Source organism: Haemorhous mexicanus, chromosome 1 (genome assembly GCF_027477595.1).
Source record: "Haemorhous mexicanus isolate bHaeMex1 chromosome 1, bHaeMex1.pri, whole genome shotgun sequence".
Classification (NCBI taxonomy): Eukaryota; Metazoa; Chordata; class Aves; order Passeriformes; family Fringillidae; genus Haemorhous; species Haemorhous mexicanus.
Genome location: NC_082341.1, coordinates 16,085,614 through 16,106,965, shown reverse-complemented (window position 1 = coordinate 16,106,965; position 21,352 = coordinate 16,085,614). Strand labels below are relative to the sequence as shown.

At 36.8% G+C, this 21,352-nt stretch overlaps 1 protein-coding gene across 4 annotated transcripts in view; it reads right to left on the bottom strand.

The window, feature by feature from the left end:
- The window catches only part of MPP7 (MAGUK p55 scaffold protein 7), a 147,452-nt gene that overhangs the window by 88,643 nt on the left and 37,457 nt on the right, over positions 1-21,352 (bottom strand). For 3 of the 4 annotated variants that reach the window (XM_059841146.1, XM_059841168.1, XM_059841161.1), the window contains 2 exons: positions 17,580-17,744; positions 4,418-4,536 (listed from right to left, as the gene is read on the bottom strand). In XM_059841146.1, coding sequence (XP_059697129.1) covers positions 4,418-4,536; positions 17,580-17,616 — 156 coding nt within the window. In that variant the 5' untranslated portion in view covers positions 17,617-17,744. Of the gene's footprint in view, positions 1-4,417; positions 4,537-17,579; positions 17,745-20,102; positions 20,125-21,352 lie in introns of those variants that run through there. The other variant, XM_059841154.1, reaches the window with a different exon arrangement.

Below are 21,352 nucleotides of genomic sequence, written 5' to 3'. Positions count from 1 at the left end.
GAAGAGCGGAAATCACCCGGTGTGAGCACACCGCGCCTGTGCCCCCGAGGTGTCTTTTTCAAGAGGCTTCTTCAGAAAGGTTGCGGCACTCTGAACAACGCCCACTGCGACACAGAACAGCCAACATATCACAGGGTAGGGAAAGCTGCACCATGGGAGCTTTCACAAATGCCAAAATAACCTGCACAGCTCTTCCCACAAACAGTTCAAACTGAAGATTTAGTACGACATCTGAATGTAGTTGATTTTATCTCTAAGGATGTGTCAAATCAATCCCTTTTGCTTTGCCTTAGTCAACTTAGTTTTTGTAAATATCTTTATTTTTCTCATTGCCAAATGTGGAACCACAGTATACTGAAACCATCTACATTTATATATTGAAAAATCTGAGTACTCACGCTTGAAATTTCCAATGCTTCTATACCACAATGACTGTAAAATTTGGGCTATGTAATCATGCAATTCAATTTACATGCCAAAGAAATTTCACCAGGATATACCTGACTAGTTTATTTTTGATATGATTTTAGCAGTTTACACGGTCAAACTCTAGCACATAGAAAATAAACTTTCTTAGAACTTCAAGTCAAATCAAATCCAGGTGAAACTAGGAAAATTAGCAAAAATTAAGGTTTTGTAGGGCCAGATATCAAAAAACTATGCAGCTACAATAAAATCAGACTTGATTCACCATATATTCCTTACTTTTACAATAGTTTTCTTTTTTTTTCCTAGTGCAACATATAGCCTTTTGAATGTGCAAACTCTTCCCTATCAAGAGAAAGTACAACACCACTTGCTGCGGCTTCTTTAATGGAAAGTACAGTACTGAGTTGGCCAAAAACAAACTGCAATTGGTTATTAAATACTTTGGTAGCTGTGCAACAGAAAAGTTTACTCAACTCTTGAGCATTACATCCACAACCAGAAATGTTTCAGGCAACAGTGTGAGTGGAAGCTTCATCCTGGAGCTAAACAGACAAACAGTAAAACGTGTCTGGTGCACTAACAGCAAGCAAACGCACATGGAAATTCTTGCCACTCCTCTAAAAATAATCCACAGGAGTAGCGAGAGCATATCTTTATTTATCCTTCCTAAAAAAACATCCAAGCTGAGCACGTGCACTATTTCAGGTATCAGCTACATCAATGCTTGTAATTACCCTGAAGGATCTTCCCCTCATGTTTCTATCCTACAAATCTCTACAGAATTAATGGGATCTCTGCTATATAAAAAGGAATGAGATGGCTAAAGATTTTTGGTAAAATTTGAGAGTCATGTGAGAAGAAGGAAGTAACAAATTGAGGGAAGCAGAAACAAATTTTAAAGACTATCCAGAACCAGTTTTCCCTTCCAAAGTGTCAACAACACTTGTGGGTTCCCTCTTCTATATTTTACTTTGTTAACTAAAATCTCATCAACAGATTCCTTTTTGAAGAAAAGGGACAGCAAGAACAGTTGCATCAGTGTTTGCTGGTTTTACTAACTACAATAGGAATGTACTGTAGGGAACAATCCAGCATTTGCAGGGGAATGGATCGGATGATCTAATACAACTTTTCCATTTCTGACTTCTTAGAACAGCTTAGACTCATCCAAGTTCTCAAAGAGATTTCTGTCCAACAATACTGAATGAAGAGAACTCCAAGACAAGGTCTGGGGCTTTTTTTCTTCTTCTTTTTTCCTTCTCAATATTAAGAGAGCCAGAATAGCAAACCATATGCTATAGTACACAACCATGAAGAAAAAGCTATAGTAATTAAATACCCATGAAACTTAGAATATCTGTAGAAAAAGTAGAAAGTTCCTTTATACTTAAGTCTTCCAATAATTTTGGAGCATTTTATCCATTTCATAACTTAGGAAAAAAGGTATTTTATAATATCTGAAATTATTAAGCAGTAAGGTAAGAAGATTGGTGTATAAATTTTTATTAAGCAATGTATTAAAAATAGAGAAATATCAGTGCTAATTGGTAATATACCCATGCTCATTTTCTTCCTACACTGCCACATACCAGGATCACAACATCCTTGGCCCAAGACAAGTGCACATTTTTTCCTTTCTTTTTCTTTTTTTTATTACAAAATGTGTCATCATTCTCTGTCTGCAGAATTAAAAACATTTGTCTTTGCAAGTACAGTTGACTTTAAGAAGTTACTGCTAGGAAAAACAGTCTTTCAAATAAGACACCAGAACTCAGAAAAAGATTTTGCACTCCTGAAGCCTTGTAACAGGGATAAACTATGACAGATGGAGCTCATTCTTCTGCTCTAACAGCTCTCTTCCAAAAAGGCTAGGGACTGTCTTCTCTGAAACTTGAGAGGATACTGAACAATCCTCCTAAAAATGCATTAAAGGTCAAACCAATACCATGAGTTTCACATACAGTTAAGCCCATCTTGAGGCAAGTAAATGAACTAGATAACATTTTGAAAGCTTTTCATACCCTACTTTATATACCAGAACTTCACAGAAATCAAAAGTGAGGTTTGATAGCCTGTGACATGCACTGGGGTCAGTCATGTCAAATGCTCTTAACAGTCTCAATTCCTGCAATTAAGAAACTTTGTGTCTCAAATGAAATTAATATACTGTATTAAAGAAGAGCAACTAGTGAACACTAAAGATGTAGTTTTGAGATTTCAAGAATTGTATCTAGTTTAAGATAGCGTGAGGCTTAAAAGGACATTTAAAAAAGCATTGACAGGGTCAAAGTTACATGTATGTCCAGTATTCGGACCTAGAGGGCACAAGATAAATAATGAAGATGTTTGGAACGTTTCAATGCCTTCTTGTAATTGCAATATAGTGACCATTCACTGATCCCCTCACTCATCTTTCTTTTCTGTTACAGTCAGAAAGTCCAACCCACCCTGCAAGAACAAACAAAATGATAACCAGGGCATGCAACCAGGAGAGCTGCTAGGAAAGCCAACTGCTCCAAACTGAGAGCATACTCCAAGTGAGTAAACCAGTTAACTGCTGTCTTCTTTTGGACTGAGGGGCAAAAGGCAGTAAGTGAAAGGAGTTTGAAAACATCTAGGTTTTGCCTCGATAAAAAATCAGAGCAAATGTTGAAGTGTCAATGTTTCACAGATCCACACTCATTTTCTAGCCAGCCTTCTTTAATTCCCAAAGCAGAAAGAAAACTAATTTAGCAGCTGACATAACATTTTGCTTAGATGCACACCACTGTCAGCCTACATCAGAAAGATGACTGGTATTCCTCTTACAGTGATCTTCTGAGCCACCTGCACAGACAGCTGCAGCAAAGCCACAAGGAGTCTGGGAGCCATGGCACTTCAGAAATGTTGATGAAATTCTTTAGGCAAGCAAATATTGTCAAGCACTGTACCACTGTTTGTTGCTTTTGCATATCAAATGCCAGAGAACATTTAAGTTTACTTTTATACGTAAATTCTCAGGTATTTTGAAGAGTATCACCAAGCACTTGACCAAGTATCAACATTACTACATCTTTTTCCAGTATAAAAGAGCTGAAAAAATGGGAAAATATGATTCTTTCAAACCTACTTTGAAATAATCCCAGTTTTAAGCTTCCTCTAGATCAGTAATTGACACGGGCAACAAATTCTGCACAAGTCTGGATATATTCATGGCATGGCTTACTACCATCTACTGACTCATTTCAGACCTCAGAATTTCCTTCAGCTTGAATTAGCTCTGTACTGGGGACTGAAGACATACTTACCATTTTGTAGGAGTAGAATATTTTTAACCAGCTGATTGGTCCCATTTTTCAGCTCCACACAATTTTAAGATTATTGGGATAGCTCTGTGTACTCCCACGGCATGCTTTGATTTCTTGGTGCTGATCATTTTTGTAGCATAATATTTTACTCAAGTATTCGTCCAACTTATTTTAGGCTGTACTTTAGTCCAGCATATTTATGAGCAAAACACAATATTAAATGGAGACAAGCCAATAAAAGAAACAGCTTACTAGAATTTCAGTTGACTTTGTTAAAGGAAATTATTTTAAATTAATGTGGCTACTGAACTCTTGCCATACTTGACCTCAGAAAATATATTCCTTCTAATTTTTGCTGTGAACATTTATTTATTTAAGCTAAACTCCAGGTCTTGAATGTTGACCATAAAGAAGTGTCAGATTTCCTGCTACTATTTCGTACTCCTTTTTTCTAAACAAGGGCAAACAACACATGTTTGTTGCATTAGCATTACACTGCCAAAACATCACTCTTAAATGAAATCATCTATGTATTTTTGGTAAAATCTTATTTAACAACTTCCACCCCGCCAGAAACAGAGTTAAAACAAGGCTGTTTTGTTTTCACTGAGCAACAGTTTGGTCACTGGTATACTAGATGGCGCTCAAAACATTTTTCCATATGTTCTTCTCAAAGAGAATCTGACTTAAATGTGATTTACCTTCACCAGTGAATGAAGGCTTTTTTCACCAAACATATCCCAGAGGAAGGTCAGGTCTTCCTGGCTGTCCACATGTGGCTGCAGCTGGGCTGGCAATGCAGCCAGCAGCTCGTACAGACCTATAAAATGAAAATAAAACACAAAGTGTGATCTAGGGTGATCTCATTAATTTCACTTAACAGTTCTGTGTAATTGGCTGCCTGGAGCATGTCATTTTAACTGAAGAGGGAGTCTGGAGTATCCAGCACAACATTAACATGTAGAACCAAAAGGAACATTAAGAAAAAATTACTAAGAAACAAGTGATTAGCAGGGTACTTTTTACCTTGTCACAGTTGTCAAGCTTCTACATCCATATATATTTACACAAGGTTATGCAGAAAATTCGTAAAGGTTTTGAGAAAAGGACAAATCCAGAAAAAAGCATACATTCCTTTGCTTAATAGTTATTCCATTTCCCTTGATGTTAGCCAAAGAGTGAAATGAGTCATGCATAGGAAAAACTTCCTTAAAAGAACAGAAACTGGATAGGGTGGTCCATTAAAAAAAGGTTCGTGGTTTTTCTAAATATTTCATGCTAATATATTGCTTAGTATTTTTTTCAATCCTGTGTTCAGCAAGGATCCACAGCAATACAAAAGCACCTTCTCTGTTTTGCGGGATTAAATTTTCAAAAACAAAACCAACACAGTTTTCCCAGACACACACGAACACAGAAATATTTCAGTAACATTTTTAATTTGCAGGTATTTGAGATTCTCTCTAGGGCTAAAGCAATTGCTGTTCTCAGTTATTTGTGGCACACCTCAGCAGCAGTCTCGGAGGGGCAGACAGTAGCACACTGTTCCACAGTAGCGTACAGCATAAAATATCCATCGTGCACACAGACCATCAAAGTGCTGTCCAAGAAATGTAGCAACAGTGTTTGCAGCAGTCCTCTTTAGGGAGGTAACCTGGCATGAGTTGATATCAATTCATAGCACATGTTTAATTTTCCAGTGGGATTACTTGGGGTAAAAAGGACAAAATGCCTTTTTCTCCTGTCTGCTGTCTACAAAAACACCAACAGTCTCCTGGGATCCAAGATACACGGTCCTGTTATTATTTTTAGTCTGAGTAAGTGCTGCTGTTCATCACAAAAGCAGAGTTACAACATATTCTACTGGTAAAAGAACATTGTTGTAAATTACAGGTTACCTACTGTTATTATGTTTATTATCTCCCTGAAACTTATGATTTAGAATATTTATTCGTAAACATAATTTCACAACCTTTTCAGGCAGTACATATCCCTTTCAACAATGCATACAGCACCTTTGGGTTCTGATTATTTATATTTTCATCTTTTTACTGCCCCTTGGTAAAATATTTTGGGAAAAAAACTTCTTTCCAGATTCAGTCTTTTTGTGCTCCAAGCATCTTTGGTGGTTGACATTAGGGTTTCTTAGAATCCTACTTTTATTTAAATCTGTTCTTGTTTCTGCTTCAGAAATACTGCAAAAAGAAGATACAACTCAAACCACTACAATTTTGCAGACAGAAAAAACACCATCAAGCTTTGCCTAGCAAGATACACTCATTGATTGAGGTGACAGCCAGAAAAAAAAGGTCTCAGTGGGACTAGTCATTACAACTTCCCAGATTATTAGAACTTCAGAACTTAGCAAAAATGGTTGTTTTATCACACAATTTATGAAAACAGTTCCATCTAGAAAAATGAAAACATTCTTTTTTTTCATTTAGAAAATTTTAAAAATTCTTTACATTTGGCCACTTTCGTTATTGTAAATATATTTACCTCAAAATAACCTGAAGGCTGTCAGAAAATGGAATAGAAATTTTCAATATAAGCTTGCACTGTGGCATAACTGCCTGGGGACAGTTCCTGTGTGTCATTCAGAAGAAAGAAAACAGAAACTTCAGACACTTCCCTAAAATAAAGGTGTGTAACAGAGTAAGCTTTCTTTTCCTTGATCCATCAGATCTGCTTGAATTCCACGTGTAATCAACTATAAAAGCTATTCTCTCCTTGTAACTTGCTCCTCAACACTTTGATAATCAAATCCCTAGTGAAAAATAAAATGAAAGTTTGTGTTTCCTGATGGATTAACTATTAGTGACAGGGGGAGACTGAATCAGCCCATAATGAGACTTTGGTTTTACACACAAAACTCCCAGAGAAGAAGCCCACCTGCCAGCACGCCAGGACTGCCAAACCCTGCAGGTCCTTACACACATGAAGGTTTCACATCCAGCTCAAAATTTTCTGTGAGCTTTACTTGTTTGTATAGCCCTGAACTGCCTCTTCCAGGGAAACAGGTGTCCATGTTCCTAGTGCACAACTCCAGCTTCAACAGCAATGCACCCATCTGTGCAACTCCCCTGGGGAAGTGCAGACAATTAGACAGGTGCTGACTGATTTTATCCAATATCATGGCCATGCTTCTAGTTCTTCCCTGCTTTGGCTCTAGAGTCCAGCGTTTATAGCTTTCAGCCAGAAGGAAATGAGAATCCATCCCTTCTCTGCAGCAGTGGAAACTGAGGACTGTGCCATGTAGCGTGCTGGAGAGCACCACACTCTTGCTCTTCACACTCCTCCCGAAACTGAACACTATGTAGCCAGGAATTAAAAAAACAACTCCATTAAGGAGCCAAGTAAAAATCAGGCAGAATGAGGACTTAGTGTATTAACCTGGGGAGAACAGAAGACAAAGATCTAGAACATATCTAAAATAAAATTTGTGTGATTACAGATCACCTGACTCAGCTCCAGAAGGTAATGGCAGAAGAAGGTGGTAGCACCTCTAAAGGCTTACTTTTCCTCTTGTTTCTTCTTGTTCCATCTGTGGTGTGCAGTACCACAAAATCAAAAATTTTCAGATGGGCATTCTGATTTTTATCTATTGAGAAATAAAGTAGGTGGAAATTCTACACACCTCTCCAAGTAAAACATGATTTTTACTTGTGTCTACATGAAATGTATTGATGTTAATCATTCCATTGTGAAGAAACTGAAAATTGTGGCTGGCATGTGACTTTACCAGCATATGGCATTCTAAAGAAAGTGCATTTGTGATATGGACAGGGACACAATAATTTGTCAAGTTAGTGTAAACTGGTGATGAAGTTGACACCACTATATTGGCCTAATTTTACTTTAAAAATCTGAACAATTGTTACATGCATCTTTCCTACACATGAAGGGCAGCAGCCCTATAAGATCTCACTCTACAGAGAAGCTGCCATGAAGCAGTGTAAGTAATCTGAATTTCATAGCAGAGTGCTTCAGATCAACTTCAAACCTCCTGCAAAACTTCTAAATAGTATCTCAGGTGGTTCTAGAAGCAAGAGCTAAAGGCCATGGGAAAAAGTGCAAGTTTAACAATGGTTTAAGTAATGCCAGGCTGTTAAAAGCAGATTTTTTTTTAAATTGTTCCAATGGCAATGATGTAGTATGAAGGGATGCCACACCGAACACTTTTGAATACTTATAAAACAAAAAATTAACTTTCCAAAAGGTCGTAGTGATACTCCCTAAAATACAGATTGTTTGGCAAATTAAAAATGCATCTTCATTGTATAAGGCCAGAGTGAGATGTATCAGCACCTCCAAGCTGAATGCTACCACTGCCTGCCAGACCTTGATCGTGCTTTTGGTCTCAATTTTGATGTTTCCCACCTTCTTGAGTCATACGGCATGCTTGGACTTCGCATTTTTTTGAAGGTTACATTTACAATGTAAATGAACACAACCAAGAGCTTTTAAAAAATTTACCTAGAAGTTGTTTAAAAAAAAAAATTAAAAGCCAATTAAAAAAATCCTGTTGTTTTTAAAGCCTGGTATTGGCACCACTGTGTGGAGTGTCTTGCAAAAAAATTTTTATTATACACTACTCTACTTAGGTTCTTGGTTTTTTTTTAGTCTAGTTTGCCAAAGTTTAACCAGCATTTATATTCAAAAGGAATCATGCACCCATTGAAATTTACTAGTATCAAAACACTTCAGGTGTCAAAAATCAGTGAACATGACTTACACAAGAAAAACTAATTTGATTTTTAAAAGTAGATAACTTATTCCCAGAAGACCTGAGCATATATTTAAAAAAACTAACAATGTGATTAAACACAGAGATGTAAGACAATTATGCAGTTTTAAGAGGGGAAGTAAGTCTGGTCGTTCCTACATCTCTGGGGGGAGGAACCCCAGGACCCATCACAATGTAATCATACCTAAAAGGATAAAAGATAAATTTCAACAGTGTTCTTTCAACACACTCAAGCAGTTACTGTCTTCAGAGCTTCTTCACCTTTTTCTAAACTTAATTAATACAATTTAGTTTTATTTGATCTGAAGACCAAAGTGTAGAATAATGCTAATTCCAATTTTAAAATGTGTAGAGTAGATTTGCACCTGCAATCGGATTTAAGAGTAAGAAGCAATGGAAACCTTTTAAATCAGAAACAACAGGACATAAAAGATTTTTCCAGTTTTAGAAAATTGCTTCCTTTGTAGTGTTATATTCTACAGAAGACGGCTTGTTCCTAGGAGGAGAATAAATGGCTAAGCAATTGATTAAACTGTTCCCGTACTGAACCACTCACATTGCAGATTCCAGATGCTCTACATTCTTGACATCAGAATGGAAAAATTTACTGTTAGTCTAGAGAAATTTAATATCACCATTCTTGTCATATCCTTCATAGCTTCATTATTAGGACAAGTCTGTGGAAGCTATAAACTAGTGCTAAATGATAAAAAATATGGTCTCTGCGTTCCATCACTTTCTTACAAGAAAACACCAACTTTGTTTTGGTAAGCGTAAGGAAAGAAATGGAAACACGGATCTGCCTTTGCTTTCATATACTAATTAATTTCCTGAATTAGCATTCTGAACAATGATGCCAGGCTTCAAATCTAGAATTTTTACAGCATCTGAGGGATAATAAACACTAAAGAACATATATCTAAAGGCCCAGAACAACACTGTAAAAATTTACTGTATTAATAAAATGGGACAAACCAACCTTTAAATTTTCCACTTTGTCAAAGGTAAAATAATCAGCACCATTTGCTGCCATTTATAACAAGCTAACATTTTTTCACATTTGAACGGTACCTTACAGTTCTACGAAGGCTCAGACATTTGCCTTACAACCAAGCATCATTGCAGTAGAAGCACTTATTCTGACATGCTTGCTGCTGAATAACAAAATCAGTCACTAACAGCACATATTGAAAATTATTTCATTCTGAAATCTGAGATTAGTATTTATGCACAGATTCAAATAAAAACATTTGCAGTACGTCTGCATATTAGGATGGACATACTGGACTGTCCTATCAGACTCCAGCTATAAAAAAACCACTATGTGCTCAAATTTATGTGCTACAAATAATTCTTTTTTATGTTCTCTTAAGTAATTCCACTGAATATATGGACTTGCTGACACTACAAAAAGTTAAAGAGTAACAATTTTTCTCTCCAGAGCCAGATGGATTAACTCATTCCAGTAAGCACCTTTTTTAAATTTTGTGGTTTAGTGTTTTTATAAAAAAAAATTAATTTTCAAAGTATAGAACACCAAGTAACTACATCATGCACTTGCATAACTACAAGTGATGCATGCAAGTGATCGGCATCTTGGGAAAAATATCTGTTTTGATTTATTTGCTAATTCACAAAAAAAAAAGTAAAATGCTGAAATCCTTACATATGGCAGAGCAATAGAAATATCAATGTTGTATATTTTTTCTAATGAAAAAAAGAATTTTGCTGTAAGTGTCCTCAAAGAACAAGACTGCATATTCATAAGGGCAATAGTATTTTAACTTAAAAGTCGTACCTAATTTTTATTCCTCAAAGCTACAGTAAATTTGTTAGCCCACCTTAAAACAATGTTATGACAGAAAATGTTGAACGAGTAATTATTTAAACCCATCACTTTAAAAAATATTATTTCCTTCAAAATGGAAAAGTCTTTAGTTTTGGAACTTGGCTCCCAGAGCTAAAGAATATGCAGTTGTTTGAAACAGTTATTGGTCTTTTAGGATTTGTCTCAACATGTGTATTTCAGATTTAACATACCACATACCATTAAAGTTCTGATGCCAGTTAAAGAGTTGATCTCTATCTGCATCCATACAGGGCAAGACTTGCTGCAAAGTTCCTGTTTGCATGGCTCATCAAAGCTGTTTCAAAATCAAAACCCCTCAAAAACATAGTTACTAGACACTGTGTCAACATGGTTATTTTCAAAGTTCATAAAATGTACTTTTATGAGTATTCAAAAGCCCACCTTTTATCTGCAAGAATAACATATACATAAAACTGATTTAAAGTGACCCATCAAGGACAAATTAACAAGCAGCTTGTGGAAAACTCATACAAAAAAATTTTTATTTTATTTTTTTTTTAACTCCTGTCTCCTCCAATGAAGCCTGCTATGGCACCTCGAATAACCTTGACTAATTGACTGGTCCTTTCCATAGACATCAGTTTGGCAAGTCTTTGGCATTTCTATCTTGATCTTCATCAGCCCTAGAGGAGGCAATAGCAAGTACCTGGCAGGCAGTCAGGAAAGAACTCATTCCAGCACTAGGAAGGCACTGGGCACACTGGCCATATTTTAACCCTTTAGTCACAGTTTACAAGGTTATAAGATACTTGGCACTGGGGAGGGGCAGCAAGGACTACTAAACATAGCATTTTATATCTGCAAAAGGAAGACAATATCTCATTAAGAGCGTAAAGACTTCTAACAATAGAAATCAACAATATTTTCAAATCAATTTGGTCTAAGAGTAATGGAAACAGTGTTGGATTATCACATATCTCAACCTCTCATGGTCAAGATACAAGCTAATCATGGATCTCATACAGGATGTATCTGTCATAAAAGTAGGAGAAAAAGTCCTACAATCCCAAGCAGTACTGATGCCTGAAATCAAGTCAGTATATTATCTCACTATTTTGATTCACTGTGGGGCCTAGTTTAAGAATTAACACTCAAAACAAGTTATGCCATTACACAATCAGTCATATACATGCAGCCACATATGCTTGACTTAAAAGCTTATAGAAGAATATAGGAATATGCACAAATGTAAAGAGTCAAGCATATTAGAAAGTTGGGGCTGTTCAGTGTGGAGGAGTGTGCATAGAGACCTCCAACTAACTTCCAATATCTGAGTAGGGCCTACAAGGAAGGCTGGAGAGGAACTCTTTGTCAGGAACTGTACTGACAGGACAAACAGTAATGGTTCAGACTGAAAAGATGGGAAATTTAGGTTAGTATGCAGAAGAAATTCTTTGTGGTGAGATTGGTGAGGCACTGGAACAGGCTGCTCCCGGAAGCTGGGGTTGTCCCATCCTTGGCAGCATTCAAGGTGATGCTGGATGGGGTTCTGAGCAACCTAGCAAAAGGTGTCCCTGCTCACAGGAGGGGGTTTGATGTTAGATGATCTTTAAGGTCCCTTTCAACCCAAACCATTTCATGATCCTACATCATCACGTGCTTTAGAAAGCAAGTTTAGGAAAGTAAACTATTTGAAATATTTAAATTATTTTATCGTTTATCTGTAGAACTAATACATTTCTTTGAGGTGTTCTTTGTGTGTGCTGGGTTTTTTCCTAAACCAATGTGTTATTAAGAGAAAAAAAAAATCAATTTTGAACCCCTGTATTTCACAACAGGCAACTAACAGCTAGCAGGGAAGCTCCTCATTACCTCTTAAAAGTAATAAACTGCCTTCTGATTACCTGATTTAATTCTTTTAAATCAATCAGGATTTGATGTGATATTGGGCTGAGAAGCCACACAACCTTTCATTAAATTCACACAGTATGGAGGCTTTGCTGGCTAATCTGGATGCTGGCACAGCTACACTTGAGGGGGACAGCGTGGCAGCGTGCCCTCAGCAAAGGACACCTGGCCTCAGCAGAACTGTCAACCACTTGTGTGCTACAACTATGAGTCCAACAAACAGAACCATATATAACAGAGCCTCTGCTTAGAAGCAGTATAGGCTATTGTACCTTCAAACTTACTACAAAACTACACGCTGCTCACCAAACAAAAAAAGGGGAATAAAATTTTTACAGCTGCCAGACCATTTGAATTTAAATGTGTCCAAAAACCATAACAGTTTTAAAGAGTTTACCATCAGTAAATATACTTACACACATTTTCTGATTCCACACTACTGAATCATTCTAGCAATATTAACACAAAACAGAACAGTTTAGAGAAATTTCACTTCCCTTTGAACGAATTTTCCAAGTCATCATAAATATGTTGATACCAAAATAAATACCCTTTCTGACACCAGCAAGTTGTATTTTTAAAAATTAAATCGGATTGCAATTTAAAGCTAGCCATACATCTCATACTTTCCCAAATCTTCCAAATTAATATTATCCTAAAAGCCATTTAATGCCTCTGGCAGATGGAGATGGAGAGAAATCAGGAGCGCAAGGATAAAATATTGGCTCTGTTTATTAACTCAGTATAAATTTTGCCTCGGCTGTCATATCCATTTTCATGAATATCTGGCCATACCTAGGCATCTCAACGTGCTGAGGAATTAAAGTAGCTTTGAAATTGTGGAGCAGCCAAAGCATTTACATACCACACTTGCTGCAGCACACCTACACCTGAAGTTATAACCAAAGGTGTAAAGCAGGCAAGTGGAGGCTTTCCCTCTGCTCTGTCTCCACCACAGGATGCCAGTGGGGAAGTAAAGGCAGTTTGGAGGAGGAACCGATGACTCTGCAAGCCTTTGCCCTGGCAGCCTCTAACGGAAGAACAACTCCCAGAAAACTTCCCTTCATGGCTCTCCTAAATTCCCTTTCTCTTCATCTCATAACAATGAGATGGACAGATCTTTGGCCACGATTTTATGTTGTTGCGTTCTTTAAATAGGCTGTAAAAATAGAACTTGCTGATTTCTATCTTCCTCAAAATCCTGAAAACTGGGTTAAAAGGCTAAAATTAAAATTTTAGCACTTCAGATTAATTTGTCCTTCTTCCACTACTGATGTTCCTGGTGCCGCCCTTTCAGCTTAGCCAGCTACTCAGCTTTTTCTTCATATTGTTACATTGTTTCTTCACCTTTTTATCCTTTTTATTATCAAATCCTCCTTGAAAGTATCATGTTGAAACTGACAAGCTGATCAAAATGCATTAATAGCATAGTAAATAAAGAGAAGACACCCATACGAAAACAATAAAAGCAAGACAACTTCTTGTTCAGGCGCCTACAAAATCGTCTTTGAACTTTACATTGCTTGCAGGGGTCTCTGAGCACTGGGAAGTCAATCCATAGAACTATCCTAGCAGAATATTTCTACCAGCTTTCAGCATATCCACATCAACAGCATGCAGCTTCAGAGGTCGAGATTAATTCGAAAGAATCACAAAATACACTACTATAAATGCATTTTGGAAAAATACCTAACATTTAGAACAGATTTCACGTATCTATTTAGTATTACTACAAAGCAGAGATGAAAATATGAAAACCAGGAATATTTTAGAGGCCACATGAACTTAAAATTTAGTTAGTAACAAATGTGGGGGTTTTTAAATTAAAAACCTAATATGTAACCAGTTTTGCAGCCTTGTAATACTTAGAAAACTCCACTATCTGGCACAGTGCTCGCTCCTTTATGTGCTCAAGGAGAAACTAACAGAAGCCTTTGCATATTTTCTTTGTATAATTTACAATATTCAAATCCAAGAACTGCTTCTGACTTGTATTTTTCATTGTATATAAGCAATCTCACACAGCTTTACTTGGTGCCTAAGCTTGGCCCATAAATGTGATTTTTCTGCTGACAAAACATGAAACAAAAACATGAAGTCTGCTTTGCACATTCATGCACTGCTTTTTGGGAACAAACAGAAAAGCATTTTTAAGCTTGTCAGTTAAGCAAGCTTGATACAGCGTTGGAAGGAAAGAAATCTGCAACAAGTTTACGATGTTTTTCACATTAGAACAACACTTAAAGCATAATGATGTCATCTTGGCTCCACCAAAGTCAGCAACAAAGCTGCCATCTACTACTGTGAAGCCAGACTTGCAATTTTACACCTTCCTAAATATAGCAGATAAGTGAATGCCAGATCTCACAGACTTGCTTTACCTGCAAAAACGCAAGTCTTCTTGTTCAGTCTTCAAAAAACCTGTTTGGTGTGCTTGCACACAGAGGGCAAAGCAGACTTTTGCAACACAGAAACTGTTGAAAGCTTCTGACCCAGCCCAAGGCATAAGCTCAGCCTTCCATTCATGCTGGTTGCTTTAAGATAACTTTGATTTGACACTGACAGGACCATAAACCTTAACGGTCACACAGATGTTACACACAATGAGCAACTTTTCAATTATTACTATTGTTATTATATAAAAATAAGTTTTCTATATGGCTAATGGAGAGTGGAAGAGAAAGAAGCATCTGCACATAAGCCTTTTTCCTCTGTCTTTAGGTTAGTGAAGCCAGATCAATCTGGTAAGGTATAAGATTAAATTAAAAGTCATTATATCAATCTGAATAAATTAAAACATTTTTTTTAAAAGACTGAAAATAGTGTAGCCATGATTTTGATTTATCATAGCTTAAAGCCTGGTAAATGCCCCTCAAAACAGATTTAAAAGGCATGGCTTGTGTTCAGAAGAAGGTACGGGTTAAAACACAGTAAGACAATAGCAAGGATATGGAGAATGTATATGAAGAAAGCAGCTGCAAGTACATGGTGCCACTTCTAATAAAAGCTATTGACAAAGTAAAAGCAAGGTAAAATGAACACAGTCAGATAAACATTTAGTCTCATCAAATACAGCCCATCACGAACACAATCCTATTTTTGACCGTGAACTGATACTTCAGACAACATAAAAAAAAATTTAAATCATTCATGTTCCTATACTGGTGACTGAATATCCAGTGGTCCATGACATAGCAACTTTCAATATTCACACATGACGCATTTCTATTTACAAACCCTCACAGAACACTTTCATTTGTTTTTAAATCCAGGTTTACTTTTATTTCACTCAGCATCTAACAGACAAAAAAATAGGTTAGGCTGCACTTCGTCTGATTGTATTTACAAAAGAGAGTCTTAGCAAACAGACTGAACAGGGTTATGTCCCTAACCTAAAGGTCCCACTGAGTGACTTGCCAAGTCCTCAGTGTCCCAGACAGGGCAGTCTCAACTCGTCACATGTCACGATACCAGTCTGTGCAGGCAGGGGGAGAGGAAGACTGCTTACCCACACAGGAAGAACAGAGGTAGGAAAAAATTTATGCACATCACTACTTTTTAATCTAAGAGTGAGAGTAACAGCAGAAAAACAGAACTCCAGTTAGAAACTACCTGTATCATAGCCAGGCTAGAAAGCACAGTTTGATGTAACCATCCCAAAAATACTTAAGTGCGTATCAGCCCAATCAGGAAGTATTGTAAAGAAAGTGGAAGAAAAAAAAAGTTGTCTTTTCACTCCAAATGCAAATTTTTATTTAGAGAAACAACTTATAACTTGAGGCAGAAAACAAGGATTTAACAAGTAGTATTATTAACAGCAAGATATTAACGGCATGTACCATGTTTTACTATAAATTTCATGAGACAATGGAGACACTTGAGTTTTAACACAGATATTAATTATTAAAGGTATGTTTGCATCATCATATGGTTTAAGTAGCACAGTAAAACATGCTCGGAGGCATTTTAACACACAATATTTCAAACTTAGGATTATCTTCTACTTTTTGAAGCACTTCTCTTTCTTTATTCAGAAAGTCCATGACTATTACTTTTTATTACTTTTGGACATATTACAATCTTTAAAAATAAACAAGTAATAGTTTAAAAAAAATTAAGGAAAGTTTTGAAAGGACACAAAAGGGTACACAATAAAGAAAGCAAAGGTCCAGAGTGGAAAATTAGCCCAGAGTAGATCTGACATATCTTCCAAAACTCAGCTTTAGCATACTGAACAGCTTCAAGTCACTTATTTCCATGAGGAGAGGGAGAGAAAAGAAAGGTATGCAGAGATAGGGTTTGGCAAAGTCATAGTCAAATCCCTTAAACACAGGAATAGGGAGACAAAAAAAGCATATAAAAGCAAACAACTCTCCTTCCCCATGGCAACAAATAAACACATACACACCCTAATTGTAAAGATTAATACTGTCATCTAGGATAAATTTTATGTGTAAGGAAAACAAAATCACTGCCCTGTACAGTCTACAAAAAAAAAGAATCAAATGCAGTTCCTTATATACATACTTATACACATATTTTTGGATTCCTGACTTGAAATCTCCTTCCTAATTTTCCAAATCCTGCCGTTTCCTCTTGTGCATTAAACTATGGGCACAGGGTTGGAAAGCAGGGATCTTGTACTGTATTGCAACCTCAGCTGGATCACCGTTTTTTAACAAACACTCTCAAGCAAGAATACTAACTTTAGTTATCCCAAACAGAAGGACAAAAATATTTTCAGAGAGGGAGAATTCAGGATAACAAGAAGATGAAATTTAACCTTTGAATATAACCTAGTATTGCCACAAAGAAGGTGAAAACTATGGAAAGCTACGTATCTGCAATCCCACTGCCAGCAGTCAGTGTCAGGAACTGGGCTCTGACGTGGAAGACAAGTGAAGGAACTGAACTTGAGACAGTATTTTTCTTCACCTAATTTGTTACAGAGTTGTCAAAACTGAATAGTCTGTGTTCAGAAATAACTCCACTGATAACTGTAACTCACAGAGGGGATAGTCTAGACTGCTGCAAATATTAAGGCATGCATGATATCATCATCTTTTTTTTTCCCCTCCTCCTCCTTTTTCAAGTTAACATTGTAGGAACCATGCTCAGAGGTGAATCCAAATTCTTCAGATCCATCTATAATATATGTTTAGATCTGTTCTTTTTAGGAGGTTGGGGATGGAAGGGAAGAAGGTGGTGGTGGAACATTTCAAAATTAATATATTTTATCTGGGGTGTTTCATGTATCTAAATTAACTTCAGGGAGAAAAGGTTATGTTTTAAGTCTTAAATTAAAAATCTGGTGAGACCATAATTAATTATCTTACTTGAAATACAGACTTAACAAACAAGATGTGGAGGAAGCACGGCCCCTCCTTGGCCTGCGTACCTGTGTCACTTCCAGATCCAGTTGATAACGCTGGCATGATTTAGTCTGCAGAGCGTCACGCAGAAACCTCAAACCAGAGCTGCAGCCAGAAGGCAGAAGTTTATTTCAGTTTAACTGCTCACAGCCAAGTTGTCTACAAAGATTTATGTTATCTCCCAGCTTCTCCTAGAAAGAACAGAAAGAGAATTTTACAATTAAGAACATTGTTAAACTGTATATTACAGCAGCTAATCGAATCCAATGATTATCATGAAATAAATTTTTATTTAAGATTCTCAAAACCAAGCACTAGACATTTATTTATGACTGTTAAGATCTTTATTTCCTCCAGGTGAAACAAGTTTTGTTTTCTTCAGTCTAGCTTATAATCTAGCTTCTGCATTAAGGATAGTTTAACACATTTCTCTTGTGTAAATTATACTCTTTAACTCCAGCATGTCAGGCATATGGGAAATAAAGTTTAGGGGTATTTTAATAAATCTGTGAATAATTGAGGTCATTCAAATTTTTCTACTACTTATCTCAGGGAAATAAAATTGCTTACTAACAAGGTAACTTATTCAGTATTTCTATTTAACCTCCTTTCAATCATTTTCAGGTCATTTAACATTTTTGTTAGCAATCTGGAAATATAATCTAAATTTTAACTGAAGCTGTAAAAAGTAGGACTGGAGCAAATAGTTTTCTAAGGTAAATAGCAGTTTAATTCGTGAAGTTGATGGAGCCATTACCATGTTAGGAATTTTTCTGTGATTCATTATGACAAAGTCAGTGTTTTTTTAACACATATTTTGTAATAATTGTACAGGTCTACTGATAGTAAATTTTGGGTCTTTCTTTCAACCACTTTTTGAGAAAAATTCAGAGTACATGTAACAAAAATTAAAATTAATTTCAAATAGAAGTGAACGCATTTGTACTCAAGCATGTTAAAATGGGAAACTGGAACGCAAACGTACGAAAATAAATTCCAAGTTAAGACAGCAAATATCTACTCAGAGCAGGGCAGGGACTGATGTGTTTGCAGGGAGAAGGAAGGGAGAGGGGGAAGTAGAAGCTACCAGAAAATATGGATTTTTTTCCCAGATTTCATTAAACAAAAAGGATCCCTGAAGAAAGAAAGCAGCATAGTTCTGCTTTAGCAAAAGAAAATAAACAAATAGAAGAGCGTTTTGCTGCTGCTATTGCTGTTTTGGGTTTTGTTGGTTTTTTTAAAACACATTCATATTAATCAGAATGACTTTTGAAGTCATGTTGGCTCTTAAAGTGCATATTTTGGACCCATTTTAAGTTGGCAACAGTCTTGTAGAAGAGTGATATACAGGTGCTGTAAACAGTGTATGCTGTTCAAAATTTTGTTTTTCACTGGAAGAAATCTCCACATGGCTAAAAATATTGCAGCATACTACAGGCCATCCACAAGATTTTGTTTAATAAGTTTTAAAGAAATTATTAGATATAAGTTAGCTGTCCACTTGTCCCCAGGCATAAACCTACAGTTTAAATAGCCTGGCAGGTTTTTTTAAGCATGGGGGTTTTTACATCCCCTAGGCATTTACTCAGTGAATCTGGGTGGTTTGGTTAAGAAGGCAAACACAGCAGAAGTTACCTCTCCGGACAACTTCTTCTGTGATGAAAAGAACCAAATAAAAACCTAAAAGCTTATCTATTAAGACTGTTTAGGGTTTTAGGATTTTTTTAAATTATAGAAGTTTATGGAGAAAATAAGTTTTCAGTAAAAAAAAAAAAATCAGCTTCAAAAAAAAACCATTTTGATATTCATCAATTCAGCACAAAAGTCCATTAACTTAAAATTTAAAGCACGGATAAGGAAATTAAGTATTCCAGAGTGAAAGCTCATCTTATGATGACAAGAGCTGTAAAACATCTATATGTAAAGCTAGCCAGGGTGCAGTTTAAAAGAGGAAAAAAAAAAAGACATCATAGCCAAGGACACATTGTACCAATTAAGACGGAACATATTCACTTTACATTAATTCAGCTTGCTTTCTGTTTAACACATAAAGAAGAGTCGGGTCCCAAACTCAGTGACAGTCCCCAGCATGAGCACACCCGAGCAGCCGTATGAAGAAGAGAGGCATTTTTACTTTAACACGTGTAAGAAACTGGTTGAACAAAATTATCTATCACTAATGAAACATCTTGATTTATATGCATATTAAAGTACTTTCATCTGTTAAAAAGAAAAAAAAAACAAATCAGAAAAAAACCAAAACCAACCAAACAAGGTGTTCTCATTATAAGCACATTACTATTATCCAGAAATTCAGGTTCCTTAAAAAGAGTTCACTGCAAAATGCAGAAAATCTTGTTTATCTACATATATGCGATGTATTTCAACTCCATCAGTTTCTTTATTTTTTTTTATTTCACAGTAAATCATTCAGTACAAAAAAAATCAAGCTCCTCATTATTTAAGAAACCTATATACAGCATAAAGTTATTGCCCCCTGATCCTAAATATATATTAATGAAAAATAAATGACCTGATGAAATCCTTACCAGTAAAATGCTTAATATTTTGCTGGAATGGGATGAGGATTTTTTTTTTCCCTAACGTGCAAATTAAGCTACATTTTTGCAGTGATGATGCTATTTTCTTTGGCTCACTTCATTTAAAATGCTTTGGAAGTTTTTGCCGGAGCCCAGCCATAGGCATTGCTGACTGCTGTATGGAATCGATTTGCTGCAACACAGAAATACCAGCTGTTACAGTATGTCCTGAGAGGGATTACCGAATATTCCTAAATTGAAGTTCAATCCATCTTTCCATAAAAATTAGGAGCCAGGGCCAGGAACGTAACAGCAGTATCAAGTGCACCTGAGGCATTTACAATACCCAGCAGAACTGTTACAACCAGCCTTTAAAAAGGGCTTATTTTTGAAATTTCATTATTCCAGTTGTACCTTGCTTCTATAGATCGCACCGTATCGGGTTCTGCTGGCACCCGCCGCCTGGAACCAGCGGCGCCCGCCCGGCCCCCCACGGCTCCCGCCTGACCCCTGGCGGCCGCGGGAGGCGCCGCGCTCGCCTCGCTCCCCACACGCGGCGGGCAGGAGACTCGCCAGGCAAAACGTGCCTTCCTCGCTTCTGCTTTTAATTATTTTAGTAAAAATGGATTAAGATGAAATAACAAAACGCGTAACTTTAATTGTTTCTGCCTGTGTTTATCTGCATAATGAAAGACATCTCTATTTTAAGGCGTTCTGGTTGAATGGCAGGTGTTGGGGGGAAAAAAATAAGCCTGGGCTTTAAAAAGCACAGAAATGCTCCCCTGTCCTCCAACAGCTCCCTCACACTGCAGGGTCATCGCGCCAGACACAGCTCTGGTCATCGTCACCACCAAGGTCATTACAGTGACATTACTCACCAGGGAGACGTGCCCCGGTTACACAAGGCCAGGAGTGGGGCAGAAGCCTCCCAGAAGCACCATCCAAAACCACAAAATTCTATAATTACAGCTCTCCAAGGGAACCATTTTTCTGCATATCCCACATGTAAGAGAGGTCCCTTAGCAAAGGATGAGGGGATAAATCTTGTTTGCCATCACTCACGTTGTGAATACAGGACTGGTACGAACAGGCAGAGGTCGGGCAGATAAAGCAAGCAGGTGGGAAGCAGCTGCAGAGTGCCAAGATGAATGGCCTTCCACATAATTTCAGCTTTAGTAGCTTCTTTCTAGCATCCTCTATTGCTTTTGAATTGAAGTGATTCTGTCAGTCACGCATACACTTTATTTCAGTCAAATTCA